At 37.6% G+C, this 18,145-nt stretch overlaps 1 protein-coding gene across 1 annotated transcript; it reads left to right on the plus strand.

The window, feature by feature from the left end:
• Positions 1-586: 586 nt before the first annotated feature.
• Positions 587-12,459, plus strand: asb12b (ankyrin repeat and SOCS box containing 12b). The gene is made up of 2 exons (XM_039694256.2): positions 587-1,403; positions 12,297-12,459. Exons 1-2 carry the CDS (start codon positions 587-589, stop codon positions 12,428-12,430), a joined length of 951 nt encoding a protein of 316 aa, XP_039550190.2. The 3' UTR covers positions 12,431-12,459.
• Positions 12,460-18,145: the final 5,686 nt, after the last annotated feature.

Genomic DNA, 18,145 nt, shown 5'->3' on the forward strand with positions numbered 1-18,145 from the left:
GTGCTGAGTGATCTGAACTCTATGAAGTTCAACGAACTTCTGAACTGTATGAACGGCGTTCGGGGATCGACTTATCGAGACTATTTTTTAAGATGGCTCCTGTCTGTATACGCGAAGTGAACTGTCTTCATAAAGTATCTTCTTATTAAACGGTCTGTACACTTACAAAGTTCTCAATGCTTCGTTTTGCATGTATGGACCCTCATTATGTTACTGCGTTAGTGTGGGGCTATTTTGAGCATTTTTGGTGGTATGAACTAGCGATTTCTTTTTACTTAGTCAATGCCCCCATTACTAGCATTATACGCTAAACAGTTTTTAGAGATAAAACTCTTTACATTCGATTATCATGAAAACAAATCTCAGAGAACGATTGACTAGGTACCGATGTTTTATTAGACCAAAGGTTCATTGTTCGCCGGAGTTCTCCTTTAAGTGTGGGCTTGGAAACAAAAGGATGATTTTGAGTGTGCTTTGCTTTAAATGTAACAACTATTTTGATCTTTTTTTATGTTGTAGAGCTTGAGAGTAATTTGAATTATTTCTTTCCTGTTGTCGAATGGAGACTTGAGCAGTTTGCTGAAGAATGCTTTTGGATAAGTCCACCAGCATGAGTTTGATGGACATCTCTAAGATCTTTTCTCTTCTTCAACCCAAAGAGGATGAGGAAGAAGACACAAACTGTTGCCAGGAACTGAATCAAGCCGTCTTGAAAGATGACGACAAACTCCTTACTGATCTCCTGTCTCAGGATAAGTACAGGAAATGCATCAACCATCGCAGTGGCTGGGGCATCCCGGTTACTCCACTGCGCACTGCTGCGGCTCAGGGTCACCTGCGCTGTCTCGAGGTCCTCCTGGCTCACGGGGCAGAGGTGGACGGCCTAGATGTCAAAGCTCAGACTCCACTTTTCACGGCCGTCGCTGCCAAACACCTAGACTGTGCTGTTGCTTTATTAGAAGCTGGTGCAAACCCTAACGGTAGCCTGCATAACAACTGCTCCCCGGTGCTCACCGCGGCCCGAGAGGGTGACGTGGACATCCTGAGGGAGCTTCTGCGACACGGAGCTGACGTAGACGTCAAGCCCAAAATGCCCGACTGGGCCTCGAACGCCACGACATGCCGAGGACCACTCTACATTTCAGCCGTTTATGGCCATCTGGATTGCTTCAAACTGTTACTGCAGCACGGAGCGAACCCAGACTACAACTGCACTGAGGAAAAGATGCTGACCAGGATCAAACAGCCTAAAACTGTCCTGGAGATGTGTCTGAGATACGGCTGTGGGCTAGAATACATTCAGCTGCTCATAGACTTTGGAGCAAACGTCTTTCTACCCACTATAATGGTTGACAAAACAACCAGGCAAAATGAAGCAGTAATGCTTCTGCTGAAAGAGAGAGGTAAGTCTGTAATACATTCATCTGTGATATAGTTCACTCAAAAGTAAAATTCTGCTGTTATTTTATTCACATTCAGGCCATCCAAGATGTTGGTGAGTTCTTCAGTAGAACAGTGAACATGTTTAGCTGAAACCGTGGTCCTTGGTGAATCACAAAATTTAAATCAAAATATTACCCGTGGCTTCTGATTATACATGGAGATTTTAAGAAGAGAAATGACCGGTCTGTTAAGAAAACTGAACATTATTTACAACTAGGCATGTGCCGGTATCAAATTTCATGCTGCGGTTAATTGATTGAGCTTTTATTGCGGTATACGGTATTATCACGATATTTTAATGAAATTATATTTCAAGAAAAACAGATGCATTGTGGGTCTCTAAAAAAAACCTCAACTTGTATCAATGTGTGATTTTCAAAACATATGGTAAACTAAACCAAATTGTTTAAAGTTTAGTGACAACATGTTACAATGACTGGTAGGTTACTGTTTGTATTATTCAATTAAATTCTTGGATTTGATTTCAGTCTTAATTCAATATTGACGCATTTGGATAAATATTAGGCAGGCCTCAGTCTGTTAATGTTTCTCAAGAAAAAAAAACCTCACATAATGCTGTAAACATACAGAGAGAAATTAAATATAATATTTAGCAAATTACTCCTTGCTATTTTATAATGTGCTGGTCATTAAATGGCTTTCCTGAGGTAAATGTAACGTTTTGACACAACTGTTCTCCTGCAGTGTTACTGACCTCTTTCCGTGTTTGAAAACACTGATTGATCTTTATTATGTACAAGTAAATATACCTTTCGGTAAGTTATAATGTATCTTTAAATAAAAACGAAAGTAACATGATGATCGGTTTACTTGAACTGAGGAGCAACGATCTGTGATCAGAAGAGCTGATTTATCAACTTCAATTTATCAATAACAACTTTCATATCAAAAGTAACCTGCTCTGTATAGTCTGTCGGTGTCAGTGTCCTCTTTGCTCTGTGATTTTTCTCTGTGGGAGAGTGTGTGAAAAGTGTCAAATGCGTTAAGCGCCTTTCAGACAGGAAGCGGAATGCGCGACGCTGGTTCAACGTTGCCCTTCAGATACAACGCGATTTGCTATTTTACAAATAAAAAGTTTAACTATTTTGAACTTTAACACCGGCGTGGTCGATGCAGGTCGACGCAGCAACAAAACATCCCTGCGTGTCGCGCGCGTATTCCGCGTCCTGTCTGAAAGTCAAGCTTGAGTCTAAAGCGGAATGTCTGAGAGTTGGCAGCCCTGCGGGGATAAATCGTCGGGAGCGTTCCGCCATGCTTCTTCATCATGTGAGGATTGTTTACATTAGACTAGTGCGCACTGTCGCATGCACACAGTGCTTATACATGTGGGGATTGTTTACATCAGAGTGCGCGCTTGTTCTGCGCAGCACGCAGTGTTTGAGCGGTTGAAGGAAAATAAGCAGCTAATGCGCGCTCTAAAAGTCTAAATTAGAATCTATTATTTTCCACGGTATTTTGAAGAGCCCGCGATAACAATATTGTGCATATTCATTACCGCGATTTATCGCATTACCGAATACCGGCACATGTCTATTTACAACATTATTACTTGTAATACAATAGCATGTTTACAGCAGTCTGGAGCTCGAGCTTCCTGTCGCATTATGACATACGTGAATGTACATAAATAATGAACCTCTTTTCACATATTTCATTTGTACCGCGGAAGTTAAGGCCATTGCACACGGAGTACGAAATTCGCATCCGAAATTTTCGCACGTTAAAAAAAAAAATTCGACCTCACATTATGTCAGTCACGCTTGCACACCGCCTCCGAAACTTTCGTCCGTCATAAAATTAATCGGATCGGGTTCGATTTTCTGCGTTTTTCGCATCCAGAGCCAGCATTTTGAGAGGTCTTTTGACAATTCAGGGCCGGGGGGAGCTCGTCCTCAAATCATTGCACATATGCGCCGTGCTTTCAGTTTCGGTTTTCAATTCGATCAAGTGTTTATGTTCTCTTCTCTATATTGGATTATAGGGCTGGGCGATAAAACGATAACGATAATTATCGCGATATAATTTTTCTCGATAAAACGATATCAAGAGGTCGATAAATGTTCGATAATGTTTATGCGCCAAAAGCGGAACGAAACTCATTTGAACCGCGCGCGCCACACGGAGCATTTATCCGCTCGGCTCAAAGTCCAAACGGCAGTGAGCGCAGCGCGAGCTCGCTAGAGCAGACGCGATTGCTTTGATCGTCTCACTCAAGACATCCAGCGAGAAGCGTTTGAGTTCAGCGAAGAACACAGATGTCAAGTTTAAACCAGTTTAGGGCAGATAAAACACCGCTGACAAAAAGGAGAAACACTGCGTGCAACGATCCAGTCAGAATCTGAATTGATACTGAATCCATTTAGCCTACCATGGATTTACTGTAAGGTTAGCCAAGTAATATTAACTGCACCATGAAATGTGGGATACATATTTAATTGTATAATATTATTAATGTAGACAATTCATTAAATGTCTTATGGAATATAAGTACAGCATTTAATAATGTATTTAACTGTTAGGCCACTGTTTTCATACAAATACCACAGAAACCATAAAGTTGCATTTTGCCATGATAGTGAGGTGCCAAGTTATAGGCTATGCCTGGTTTTATCTGTGGTTATCATCATCTAAATGCATGAGACTGAATGACCAATGGTTAATTTTAATACAACTCAGGCAGAATATAAAATTTTACCAAATAAAAATGTGGTCGTTACATAAAAAAAAAAAAAAAACAGATGTTACTGTTTTTATTAATGAACATAAATTTAACATTAGCTTAGTATTAGGGCTGGGCGATATGGCGATATATATCGTTACCGCGATAGAAAACGTCAGTCGTAACAGATTTTTTTATTCCGTGTATACCGCGAAATGCAAATAAGGGGGCGTGGTTAACTCCCGTGCAGCGCGCTTGACACTGATGCTGAGATTTGTCAAAGAAACATGGAGAAAGCAGATCAAGAGGATCCACAAAGGAATTACATTTTCTAAAGGATTGTTGTTAACGTGATATCTTCGGGGGGGAAAGGCAGCCGTCGACTTGAGCAGAGCAGCAGCACCCAGGCTACAGTTTAGAGGAGTGCACGTTCGCAACAGGGAAAGCATGAAGTTACTTGATAACAACATTTCATAGGCTATATCAATTTCATTACGAGAAATAACCTTAAATAATGTATAGTTATCCGCATCTTTCCTTCTCTTATGTATAGTTACTTTTTAAACATGAAAATCGCTTTCAGCATGAATGAACATCCTGCTTGTTAAAACGAATGTATAATCCTGTTTCTGAGGCAAAATTACTAAATATGCAGCGCGAGTTATATATTTATTTTTAACTCCAAACAATTGCCTACTGGACCAGTTGATAAAATCTTCCTTTGATTCGATCCGTGATTACAAATTCACTCTCAAATTAATCGACCGCATTTTGTTGATGTAAAAGACGCGCGCATGCACAACCACTGAGAGGGAGCGCGCGGTGTTCGACGCACTGTTATAAGTTGTGTATAATTTAAACTACTTAGTCAACACTAACAGTAGCTGCGGTTTGGTTTTCATATTGCTGCTCTCCTTCTTGTCACTTCTGAACTGACGGGTTGCCAGATATAACAAAAAGAATATAACAAAAACAATCCCGTTAAAACAACAGTGTGTGCAGAGTCCGGTTGTGCAGGAATACCCTTCTCCGTTAAAAACGCAGTATAATAAGCACATGTGGTAAAAAAATATTATAATTATATTATATCTATTATAATTATATAATAAACTGATTGATGAAGTAAAGCAATGCATGAGATTTAAAGAGATTTTTTTTTTTTGAGGATAACTATATAAATAACTATATCGTGAAATATATCGTTACCGTGAAATAAAATTAGTCATATCGTGAAACACAATTTTGGTCATATCGCCCACCCCTATTGGATTATGAAATTAATAAACCTCTCCTTTCAGTCAGATTGAAATTTAGGATCGAATAAGGTGTGATTGAGCAGCCTATTCGATAACTAATGTATTATTTGGGCACAATATATACACAATAACAGCCTAGCTGTTCTGTCTGCCCAGCGCTTCCACCGGGCTGCGCGCGGGTGTGTGTTTGTGTCCATACCTGGTCCAAACCAGACACACTGCCAGTCTCCGTTCAGGATCGATTGGTTTACGGAAATTGGTGGTCTTGTTTTTAATATGTGGCTCCAGAATCGCTAGCAAAGCATCCAACTGTCCCACTGACATTCTGAGGTAAATTTTGAATTGCTCAGGATAAATTCGCAACTCCTTGATAAGGAACTCGACTTCCTCTCGGCGCAATTTCAGGATTGGATGGACGTAATATTTTCTCTTTCTTCTCTTTTCAATAAGGGCAAAAATCATCCTCACTGCTTGACGAATCCATTTGGTATTTTTGCGTTTTTTCCCGCAAAGGTTTAATAAATACGCAACGGACTCGGTGTGCAAGGTTTCTATGCGTGACGAATTTTTAGGCTGACGAACACGAAAATACGCATACGAAAATTTTAAACACTAATGTATCTCATGAATGTGAGATAACAGCAAACACCCACAGCGCTGCCCTAAACCCCGCCCCTAAAGGCCATTGAACACCAAGTCCGAAATTCGCAGCCGAAATTTCCGCACGTTAAAAAAAAAAAATTCGACCTCACGTTATGTCAATCACGCTTGCACACCACCTCCGAAACTTTCGTCCGTCATAAAAAAATTCAGATCAGGTTCGATTTTCTGCGTTTTTCGCATCCACAGCCAGCATTTTGAGAGTTTTTTTTCAGGGCCGGGAGGAGCTCGCACATCATATGCGCAGTGCTTTCAGTTTCAGTTTTCAATTCGATCAAGTGTTTGTTCTCTTCTCTCGATTGGATTATGAAAGGAAAACCTCCTCTTTCAATCAGATTGAAATTTCGGATCGATTAAGGTGTGATTGAGCAGCCAATTCGATAACTAATGTATTATTTAGGTACCATATATAACCTGTAGCCTATACAGCTGTTCTGTCTGCCCAGCGCTTCCACTGGGGCGCGTGCGTGCGTGTGTGTGTGTGTGTGAGTGTGTGTGTCTGTGTGTCCATACGGACAGTCTTTGTTCAGGATCGATTGGTTCACGGAAATTGATGGTGTTGTTTTTAAAATGTGGCTCCAGAATCGCTAGCAAAACATCAAACTGTCCCGCTGACATTCTGAGGTAAATTTTGAATTGCTCGGGATAAATTCGCAACTCCTTGATAAGGAGGTGCTTCCTCTCGACGCAATTTCAGGATTGAATGGAGGTAATATTTTCTCTTTCTTCTCTTTTCAATAAGAGAGAGGACAACAAAATCATCCTCACTGCTTGACGAATCCATTTTGTATTTTTGCGTTTTTTCCCGCAAAGGTTTAAGAAATACGCATCGGACTCAGAGTGCAAGGTTTCGGTGCGTGACGAATTTTTAGGCTGACGAACACGAAAAAACGCTTACGAAAATTTCGTACTCAGTGTGCAATGGCCTTAACACACCTTTCTGGATAAAACGACATACAACCCAACCCATTTCAGCTGGTATTATGAATTCATTTATTTTTTAAGTTAAGATGATAACCTACCGGCCGTGGCTGCAATAGTGTCCCGATTGTCTCGCGAGTCGCCACTAACAGAGGTACGGTGAACCAGCACATCGACCATCAAGTCGAACTATGGCAAGTTCCTTTTCTGAGCTGCGCTTCGTCCATAGTGCGTTTTAATCACCTTGTACAATCCTCCGCCCGCAACTTTTTAATTTTTTCCTGAACTTGAAGCGTTGCTCGCTGAATGCTTCGCTTAGAAAATTCAGCATCGATGTATTTTAGAACTTCATTTCTTCATTGATCATTTTGCACAATATAAAAAAGTGAAATGTGCATCTTGCTTCAGATCATAACGTTCTATAACACCGATAAACTCCGCCTTTTACCTCGATCGAGCCTGTAGCCCAAGCTGGCCCGCTTTGGCCGAAGGTATTCGACGGGCCAGAAATCCTGGCCGTTGGCCCCGAGTAAGCCCCAATCAAGCCCCGGAAGTGACAGTGGAAACGCGACTGGCCCTGGCACACACTAGCATGCCTGACCCGGCATTGAAAAGGCGGCTAATGTATCGTCAGGAGCCATGGGTATTCATTTTGGTTTGTCTGCATATGTTTTTTTCACTGGCAAAGTGACAGTAGCCGTTGACTTGCATTTTATGAATCACCAAGGACAAACTATTTCAGCTAAAAATTTTCTTTACTGTTTTACTAAAGAAAAAAAAAAGTCACCTATATTTTGGATGCCCTGAGGGGGAGTAAATTAACAGCAAATTTCCATTTTTGGGTGAACTCTCCCTTTAAGACCTGTTATTTCAACATCGCAAGAAATCCTCTAAATTCACTTTTAGCACTCTATGTGCACTTAAATCTGTTCTTTTCGATCAAAGTGTTTGTGATGTGTAGGTTTAGATTTAGTGCATGGACGTAACTTGTGGGTAGGCCAAAAGATATTACTAAATATAAATAAATAAAATATGTTGTAACTTCCAAATCAAGTATTTTAATTCATATGTCAAAAATAAATAAATAATAAAATAAAAATTATTTTAAAAAAATTATTAAAAATTAAAAATATCTTAAACTGTTTTGGTGGTTCGTATCCTATCAAGACTGTTGATTGCCAGTTGTGGTGTATAAATAGATATTTAATTTAAAGATAAGGCTTAGAACTGTTAAAGGGTTAGTTCACCCAAAAATGAAAATTGTCATTAATGACTCACCCTCATGTCATTCCAAGCCCGTAAGACCTCCGTTCATCTTCAGAACACGGTTTAAGATATTTTAGATTTAGTCTGAGAACTTTCTGTTCCTCCATTGAAAATGTATTTACGGTATACTGTCCTTGTCCATAAAGGCAATACAGACATCAAAGTAGTCCATGTGACATGAGTGGGTTAGTTCAATTTTTTTTGAAGCGTCGAAAATACTTTTTGGTCCAAACATCCCAGATAGCAAACTGACATTGAATCAACGTGGAAATATGACATCGAAACAACGTTGATCTGACATTGTTTTGCTCATCGAATTAACGTTGAACCAACGTCAGATGCGTCATTCTTTCAAAACTAACGGAAAATCAACTAGAAATCAACGCGTTGTTTCAACGTTATGAAAGCAAACCAATTTTCGATTTCATTTAGCTTTGAAGAATGCCGCGTCTGACGTTGGTTCAACGTTAATTCGATGAGCAAATCAACGTTGTTTCAATGTCATGAGAGACGTCGTTTCCACGTTGATTCAATGTCAGTTTGCTGTCTGGGATAGCAAAAACAACGACTTTATTCAGCATTGTATTCTCTTCCGGTTCTGTTGTCATTGCTCGTTCGCGATTCCAATGACGCTGCTCGCGCGCGCAACACGGACGGTTTGGAGCACATTATCTTCTGTCTCGCATGCGCGCTCTTGATTCCGTGAGTTTGAACTAATTTGCGGGCATCAGGAAACCGCTATCATGCAGCATACACGAAAATCATTCACCTTTCGGTAAATTCGCCGTTTTGAAACAAAATAGGTGACCTACGTTAATCGTGTATACTTTATGAAGCCATACTATAGTATAATGTGAGATAGAAATGTATATTTAAGTCATTAAATTCAAGTTAACCTAAGCTTTTCCCTCCACTGCGGCTGTCTGTCATTCTCTATTCGGTGTTCAAACAGCGCGTCGCGTTACAACAGTTAACATGATGATCTCTTTCCAAGATGATTTCAATGTTATTATTATAATTGATCCGTAGATAAAGGTCTATGATGGTTTTTCTATCTTGCTAGACTTTTATTGCTGTAACTTAATCACTTTCTACTGAGTGTCTGTTAGAGTCGGCGCAGTATAATTGTTCTTCACGTGCACAGTAGCCTAACTGAAATTTAAAACTGTTAAAAGAAAAGGCTTAATAAACTATTGCATAGATACTGTATAATACACAGTCAATATGTCTTTCTCTTTCCTTGGTGCTTTTAACTTTAATGCGGCGGACACTGAAGAGCTGCGCGCCGCCCTGTGACTCCGTGTTGCTTCAAGCGCATCATTCAGCGCTCGCGATGCGCATAAGCACTTTGTGCAGCTCTTTCATGATCATGTCATGATACTTTTGCGCAATGAAAGCTTATTAATAGCCTTTCTTGTTCTGTCCTATCTATTATATTTTGCTTCCTCACTAAACAGCTGTCCTTTACATTTAAAACAGTTGTGCATCTGATTTTTATGATGTTTTTCATGAATGTATAACAACAATACAAAGAGCAATGTGTACGTTTTACCAGAGTTAGTGCTACACTTATTGTCTCTTATTTGTTCCCCACTAAGGAATGTTTTTTTTTTCACTAAATGTTCAGATTTTTTAAAATTATTGTGCACTTGTGATATTTCTAGGCTAAGTTTTGCTGAGTTATCCACTAATCTAGTTTACAATAGCATTTTTGTCATAGGTTATGGTCATTTTTTTATTTTTTATTTGTTGTTTTTCTTTATAATGAAGTTGTCTGTATTAAGTAGATTGTTTAACACACAAAAGAGTGTGGTTTTTAGGGTTTTATTTTGTTATAATAAACAAAAAAATGGAATATAAATTTTTATCCGATTAATCGAAAAAATAATCGTCCGATTAATCGATTATCAAAATAATCGTTAGTTGCAGCCCTAGCTTAAACATGAGGTATAATTCGTCTTGTGTATATCTAACTGGCAATCTTTTGTCTCATGAATCTATAATTAGTTCCCAATCAAATTTTTTTGGCTGAGAGCAAAGTTTGATAACTTTATTTATTTAGGCTTTTTACCTTTACCGTTGTAGCCTACTAAAGTGCTGACTTTGCTTCTTATACCTTTTATACTGGCTATTATTGATCATTAAACCTGACATTTAACAAAAAGAGGCAGGGTTGTGTTTTATGGCATATTTAATTGTATTACAGTGAAAATAATCAGAGTACATGCACATATTGTCTGAACCACATGTTTGTTGTTGGGTTTTTTTAAACGAAGAGGCAGGGTCGTGTTCTGTTATAAATATACATGCAGTGAGTGAAGATAATCAATGTACTCTGCCTAAACTACATTAATGTGACTTAATATGTTTAATGTATTTTTTTTTAAATGAAAAGGAGGCTTCCTTCTTGCATAGGGCCCTATAATTTCCACGATCGCTGAATCGATCGCGAGAGAGCGCTCGACAGTGCGCGCGAGAGACAGAAGCTGCGTCCCAATGTGCATACTATGCCCGAAATAGTATTGACCGTAATGTCACATACTATTTAGGATGGATAGTATACACATTACGACGCAGCTAGAGTGTGACTTTTATTTTAACTTATATTAACTAATATAATTTATTTTTACAGGACAGTTTAAAGCTCATAACCATATTTTGTTGTTACTTGAAGTACTTGTACAGTGTTATGTTGCATCATGCAGTATTTGTCATTTTAAGAGTAAATGCCTATTTTATTTGTGTACATTTTAATCATTAACATTAAAAGCAACATTAAAAGCTCTTTTTACAACTATAATAACATTAAAGGGTAAAAAAAAACCCTGAATTCCCAAAAATTAAAATGGAAAAAACGGAATTTGCAAAAATTAAAACGGAAAAAACAGAATTTGGGAAAAAATAAAACCGATTTTATAGGGCCCTACTTGCGTCCTCCCTCGGGAGTTCATTCTCCTAAGTAAACTTGGCAAGTCCAGACTTTGTGTACTTGTATTGAGAAATGCCTACGGTCTTCCTACGAGTCCACTTTCGTGACGTAACGGCGCTTTGACTGTCGGGAAGAAGTCTGCTGTGGAGCATTCTTCAGTGCGGGCTCTGCAAAAGTGTACATCGAGGGCGCAGATCGGCAGTGAAGGGGGCGCTCGCGAGCACCCTTCTTAGACCTAGAACTATCAGATGGGACACCCTACGGTCTCATGGACTTGAAGCGATAGTTCTTTAGGGATAGGCGTCTTTGTTTCCGCAGGAGTTTCAATTTTGATATATATGTAGGTCAAACCGTTTGTGTCTATGAGTCATATAATGGAGGTCTATGGGGTCCACCTCAAACAAGGTCCAAATTAAACATGATTCAATGAACTGTAAATGCAAGTACACATTGATGGCCTAAGACACGAAACGAGCAGTTTGTGTGAGAAAATGAACAGTATTTATATAGATTTTACCTCTTGTAACCACAGCCACGTCCAAGTGATCTGAGAGCGCGGGCGCTTTGCGGCTGTCGTTACAAGAGGTAAAAACGATATAAATACTGTTCGTTTTCTCGCACAAACCGCTCGTTTCATGTTTTAGGCCATCAATGTGTACTTACATTTGTTGGACATCCATTATATTACATTTACGAGTCATTGAATCCCCATGGACATCCATTATATGACTGACAGACAAGAACGGTTTGACCTAAAAATATCGAAATTGAAAATACTGCGGAAACAAAGACACCTTCATCTAGGATTCCCTTGAGGTAAGCTAAAACATATCAAAAATTAATTTCAAAGTGAACTATACCTTTAACGGACACCATTGTTAGGCCTAAAGTGAATATGTGGCCAGTGTGTCATAAGAGAGAATACGGTAAAAATTGTGGTGAGTGGTGGATCTCTTGGGCGGAGTTGAAAACCTGTGATTTAGAAAGAAATTAGCATGTAGTTGCTAAGATTGAAAATCACTGATTCTATGAGGTGCTCACTATAGCCTCAAATATTGTGTTTGTGTGTGTGCATGTGCTCTGCTATTATTTTGTTATTCACTCTCTTTTGTGATTGTAACACCAAATCCTCTCTATACAGTTTGTCCAAAACCACTGATGTCTCAGGCGCGACTTGCTTTATGGAAGTTTCTTCCCACGGAAAACAAAATGTGCTCCATAGATTGTCTGGACATTCCAAAAATACTGAAGGACTATTTGAATCATGTATCCTGATTTCCCTAAATTTCCCTTCTAATGTGGAATGCACAACTTAAAATTTTACTAATATTATTTTCCCTATTTCTAAAATGTTGTGATTTTTAATATTTGTAATATTTTCTGTATTAAGAAATCTAAATATTATACAATGGTTTATACAGGAATGGCTTTGTTATCTTTAATAATTTATGAATATCTGGTTAATGCAACAAACGAAAAGAGTTTCAAATTTGTTAGGTTCTAGTTTTGTTGATGGAAGACATCAATTCATGTGAAAGATTTTCTGCCCTCTAATGGTTAAAATGATAACTGTCTTGTGGTGACCCCCGACAAGATGGATTCTGTTCCATCGTTTAATCAACTAGCCAAGGTATGTAAACTTCTTAATTCTGGTTTGTTAAAGGCATAGTTCACCCAAAAATTAAAATTCTGTCATTATTTACTCACCCCAAAGTTGTTTCAAACCTGTAATGGAATGGAATTGGAACCCTGTATGAATTTTGGGTGAACTATCCCTTTGATGCAGAGCTGCTTCTGACCTCTGCTGCAGGACTGTGGCTCTCCAGGAGCGGAGTTTGACAGAATTTACACCCCTGGTCTACTCTGCACTAAAGTATAATGACTTAAAGGAGTAGTTCACTTATAAAAAACACACTCCATGTCATCCAGGATGTCCATGTTTTTCTTTCTTCAGTCGAAAAGAAATTAAGGCTTTTGATGAAAACATTCCAGGATTCTGGATGAACGAATCTTTTTTCAGAGTCATTTGGTTCATGAAATGACTCGAAAAAAGATTTGTTCGTTTTGATGAACGAGTTCGAACAGGAGAGTCATGAACGTGCATCACAGAACAGAGCAAGGCGAGCATTTGTGCTTATAAAACTTAAACTTTTTTATTTATTGTTGAAATGACAGATCGTTTCGCTAGATAAGACCCTTATTCATTGTCTGGTGTCGTTTAAAGCCCTTTGAAGCTGCACTGAAACTCTCATTTGGACCATCTGGTACCCAATGAAGTCCATTACATGGAGATAAATCCTGGAATGTTTTCATCAAAAACCTTAATTTATTTTTGACTGAAGAAATATATATATATGAAGAGTTCAGATGCAAAAGCCTCTAAATGCCATTTGAAATTTTCTTCTTTAATGATGATTTTTATCAAGCTTGTATATTTAAGTTCAGTAATTTCACTTAAATGACAATGATAATTACCTGTTAATTGTCATTTAAGTGAAATTACTGAACTTAAATATACAAGTTTGATAAAAATCATCATTAAAGAAGAAAATTTCAAATGGCATTTAGAGGCTTTTGCATCTGAACTCTTCATATATATATATATATATATATATATATATATATATATATATATATGCACTTTAATCCATTCAGCCGATTTTCTGAAATTTAGAAAAATCAGTAACCAGACAGTTTCTGGTCTCATTTACTTGCATAGTAGGAAAAAAATATACTATGGAAGTCAATGAGACCAGAAACTGTCTGTTTACTGATATTCTTCTAAATATCAGAAAATCAGCTGAATGGATTCGAAAATGGTAAAACCCAACTGTTTAACTCTGGGGGAGTGGTAAAATGAGCATATTTCCAAAAAAAGTGGAGTGTCCCTTTAAAAAACAATACAAGTTATATTGCAGGGGTGAGCGGCGGACAACCTAACACAGGGTTAGGTAACACACATGGTTTAAAACTTTCCACACCTGCTAGCATGACACAACTTAGTGTATTTACTAGTTGCCATATCAACACTATATAGACACAACATTGTGCCATAACAAGGAAAAGAAAATTGAAAGATCACTGAACATAGAAAAAGTAAATTTCTTAAGTTGATTTTTCACAAACAAAAGATTAATCTCTTTTTTGTGTGTTGATTCAAATAATATCAGATTTCTCATTTTAAATCATGTGTCTGTTATTTAACAGTTGAGATGGCAATTTAATGATCTCACTAGCAGAAGACACTAGACGGGTTTAAATCCCAGTTGCGCAGGTGGGGAACGTTTTAACACTGTGTTACAATGTCCCCTATTAGAACTACGCCATTCTATTCTCTAATTTTATTTGAAAAAGGTGAATGGTCAGAAATGATTCAATGATTAATTATCATTATGTTTTGAACTATGCTGTATAGCTGTGCTTGTGGTGTGTTTGTTGTCGAACTCAAATTTTTCATTATTTTATATGAAAAAGGTAATAATTGTATTTTATTTGATTTCTGCCTCTATAATATCTTCAAGTTGCCTATTTTTAAATAATAAATTACGTCATGCCTCAAAACCTCACTTCAGATACTATTTGTCATTCATTTTGTTCTATTAACAATCATTTACCACATTTGATTTGCATTTAGTTTGTAACAACTGGACATATAAACTCTAGTCAAGTTCATTTTATTTGTATAGCGTTTTCCAAAATACATGTTGTTTTAAAGTAGTTTATAGAAATTCATGATATTAATATGTATATTACTGTACCTCCACACAGAACAGTTTGGCGCTAGGATAGTTTAAACATCATTTTTTGTTTATCCGATAACTAGACATAAATAAACCAATGTACCAAATACATTTCTCTATGCGCAAAAAAAAAAAAAAAAACTGCCAAGTTCACACAACAGGATTTTAAGCCTGAATTGCAAGTCAATGAGCTTGCAGACAGGTAAGGCTGTGACCAGGGCAAATCAGCGCTCACCAACTGTGTGAATTACTCAACAACGCATCAAAATGGCTCGCCGATGCCTCGCAGACACCTCACAAACGGCAGACATATGTCTAGCATAATAAATATCTGGAGCTGTTGGCCGAATCTACATCATATGTGGTGTCAAGTGTCATGACGAGCTACAGTCAATGAGAGAGCAAGAGTTTTACTCACCTCTAACTCTCTCTGTAGCACAGACAATCCCTGCTGCCCACGTGTGCTGATATATTCTTTCACCCATACTCGTTTTTTTATGGGTTTTTCCTCAACAGATTATCGCGCAAACAGCTTGCAGGGCTAATTTCTTCCTGACGACCATTTCCAAATAATCGACTCCTGTTTTGCTAGTTTCGAATCATTTCACTTCTTGCATGTGTTTGAGATGAAACGTGGTTTTGGGCCCAGATAGAGTCATTGGGTGACAGAGCTGTTGTCAGATTGAGTAGTGTGCGACCCCCTGTTGTGTATAATTTACGTAGCGTCACATACAGTGAAAACACCGCAGCGACTTTAATTTCAGACAGCAAGTCATGTAGTCTGAACAGCACAGCGACCTGTCGACGTTTAAAGTTGTGTAGTCTAGAAATGCATTGATTTCTAGTCAATTTGAAGCAAAAGGGGGAGGTGCTGTTGTCATTTATAATTTGTAGCAATATTTTCAGAATTACTAAGAGATCTAGTTTCAAATATAATTATTTTGAAGTGTTGGTGCTTAATGTAACAATATGTAGTGTAAATGATAAATCACGTTTGAGATTTGTGTTGGCTACTGTATACAGGGCACCAATCATGCAAACTTTATCAAAGAACTTGCTGATCAGAATTAGTCCTGGTTGCAGATAAAGTACTAATAGCTGGTGATTTTAATATACATGTAGATAATGAAAAGATGCAATGGGGATTGGACTTTAAAGATATTCTGAACTCTATTAGAGTTAGACAACACATGTCAGGACCTACTCATTGTCGTAATCATAATCTAGATCTAATATTAACCACACAGAATCAAGGTTGATGCCGTCGAAATTCTGCAGTAGAGCGATGACATCTCAGATCACTATCTAGTCTCATGTAAACTTCACTTAGCCAAGGCTGCAAAGCTGACTCCTCGTTACAATTATGTTGTACGCCCACGGAACGTTGGCTAAACGTAAGCCGTCAGTCTGAAGGTCTGGCTACGCGAGACTACAATTATGTTAGACCTATAACTTCTGCCACTAAAGACTGCTTTATCAATAATCTTCCTGATCAGTTGCATCATCTCAGCATCCCGGATAGCTTAGAAGAACTCGATATCGTGACAGAAACTTTTAACTCTCTCTTTTCCAGCACTTTAGACGCAGTTGCTCCGTTGCACTTAAAGAAGATTAAAGAAAATAGTCCAACACCGTGGTACAACGAGCACACTCGGGCCCTTAAGAGAGCAGCCAGAAAAATGGAGCGTAGCTGGAAGAAAACTAAATTAGAAGTATTTCGCATTTCATGGAAAGAGAGGTCAATTGCATATAGAGAGGCCTTAAAAGCTGAAAATAACAAAACCCTTGGTATTTCTCTGAAACAGTGGCTAAACTAACAACAAATAAAGCTTTAAGCCCAGTAGTTTCCAAGCAGCACAGCAGTAATGACCTTATGAACTTCTTCCCTTCTATGATTGATAATATCAGGGACAAAATTATAACTATGCAACCGTCTACTAGAGTATCGCACAGACCCAGCACCAGACACAAATTCACGGACGGGCATTACATTTTTTTTGTCAGGGGGGCACGTTCTGAGATAAACCTAATTCCCTAATTGGATAATAACATTAAATGATATGACCGATTATGAATTGAATATGTATGATATACGATAATGATCAATAGTAATCTGTTATATAATGTACTGACGCTATTCAAATTCATAACTGATGCTAGATTTGTGCTGTAAGGCTTGCGCAGCCTCTCGATGAAACAAATAGTAACTGCAGCAGTAATATTAACTGCAGCTCACACAAAGAAACTCGGTTAGCATACTGCGGTAAAAATTTCAAAATGTAAGTTTTTATATTTATTAGCAACACCATACAACCAAGTGCTGAATACCATCACGATTGAATGTGTGATGTAATGCAGTGATGTAACACTGATTTCGACAGATCAATAAACAAGTAATTCATATTAAGTCGCTTACATTTTAGATGCAATATTGACTTTTTTTTTCTATTTTAAAACAAAGATCCCAGCAGAAACAGAATCGCATCTTGCAATCAACCGTGTTTTCATTACTTAATGATTGCGTGTTTTAAACAAATCAGTTGAGTCAAAGATTCAATGACCCATTCTGAACGACTACTTTATTCTTGATGAATCGGCTGTTTGAACAAATCGTTTGAACAAATGACTCAATGACTCGGATAACACCGCAGCCGCTTATCCCTTACCGCCATCTACTGGCAGTTAAGTTTAGTTTAAGTGTCATTTTTTCAACTTTTCTTATTTGTATATTTTTTAAAAAAGATTTAAAACAATCTCATAACACTTAATGTGTAATATTTAATGTAAATGATTTAATTTGATAACAGTCATAGAGTATCTTATTCTAATTTAATTTAGTGATCAAATAACGAATTTTTAAATGAAAGAGGAATCATTAAGAAATATAATCATGTATTTAAAAAGATTAGGGGGAAACGTCCTTTATAAAGGTGGTAAATATATCACAAATATCCAGATTTAAATGACATAATATATTGATGATTATATAATATATCATAATATAATGAGTCATAATATATTATATACAGCACAATTGTCACAATGCAACAGCTATCGTTATTAAGTGCTACTATGCTTAGGACACAAATAAACATTCCCGCGCTCAATATCGACAAACCAATCAAATCCATTTAAAATATTATTTTTTTAAATCAGACCAAACTTGTTTTTATTTTTATTCAGGAGTTTATTCATCACAAAATGACAACTCACCAACTTGTAATGAAAGTTTAGCCTATTGATAAAAAAA

The sequence above is a fragment of the Pimephales promelas genome, chromosome 9, assembly GCF_988280905.1.
Source record: "Pimephales promelas chromosome 9, fPimPro1.hap1.1, whole genome shotgun sequence".
Lineage (NCBI taxonomy): Eukaryota > Metazoa > Chordata > Actinopteri > Cypriniformes > Leuciscidae > Pimephales > Pimephales promelas.

Bases quoted from the DNA above. Each gene is read 5' to 3' on its own strand.
- asb12b (XM_039694256.2), top strand. From the start codon at position 587: ATGCTTTTGGATAAGTCCACCAGCATGAGTTTGATGGACATCTCTAAG. The intron at 1,404-12,296 runs GTAAGTCTGTAA...CTCTCTATACAG, and splicing joins GCTTCTGCTGAAAGAGAGAG to TTTGTCCAAAACCACTGATG.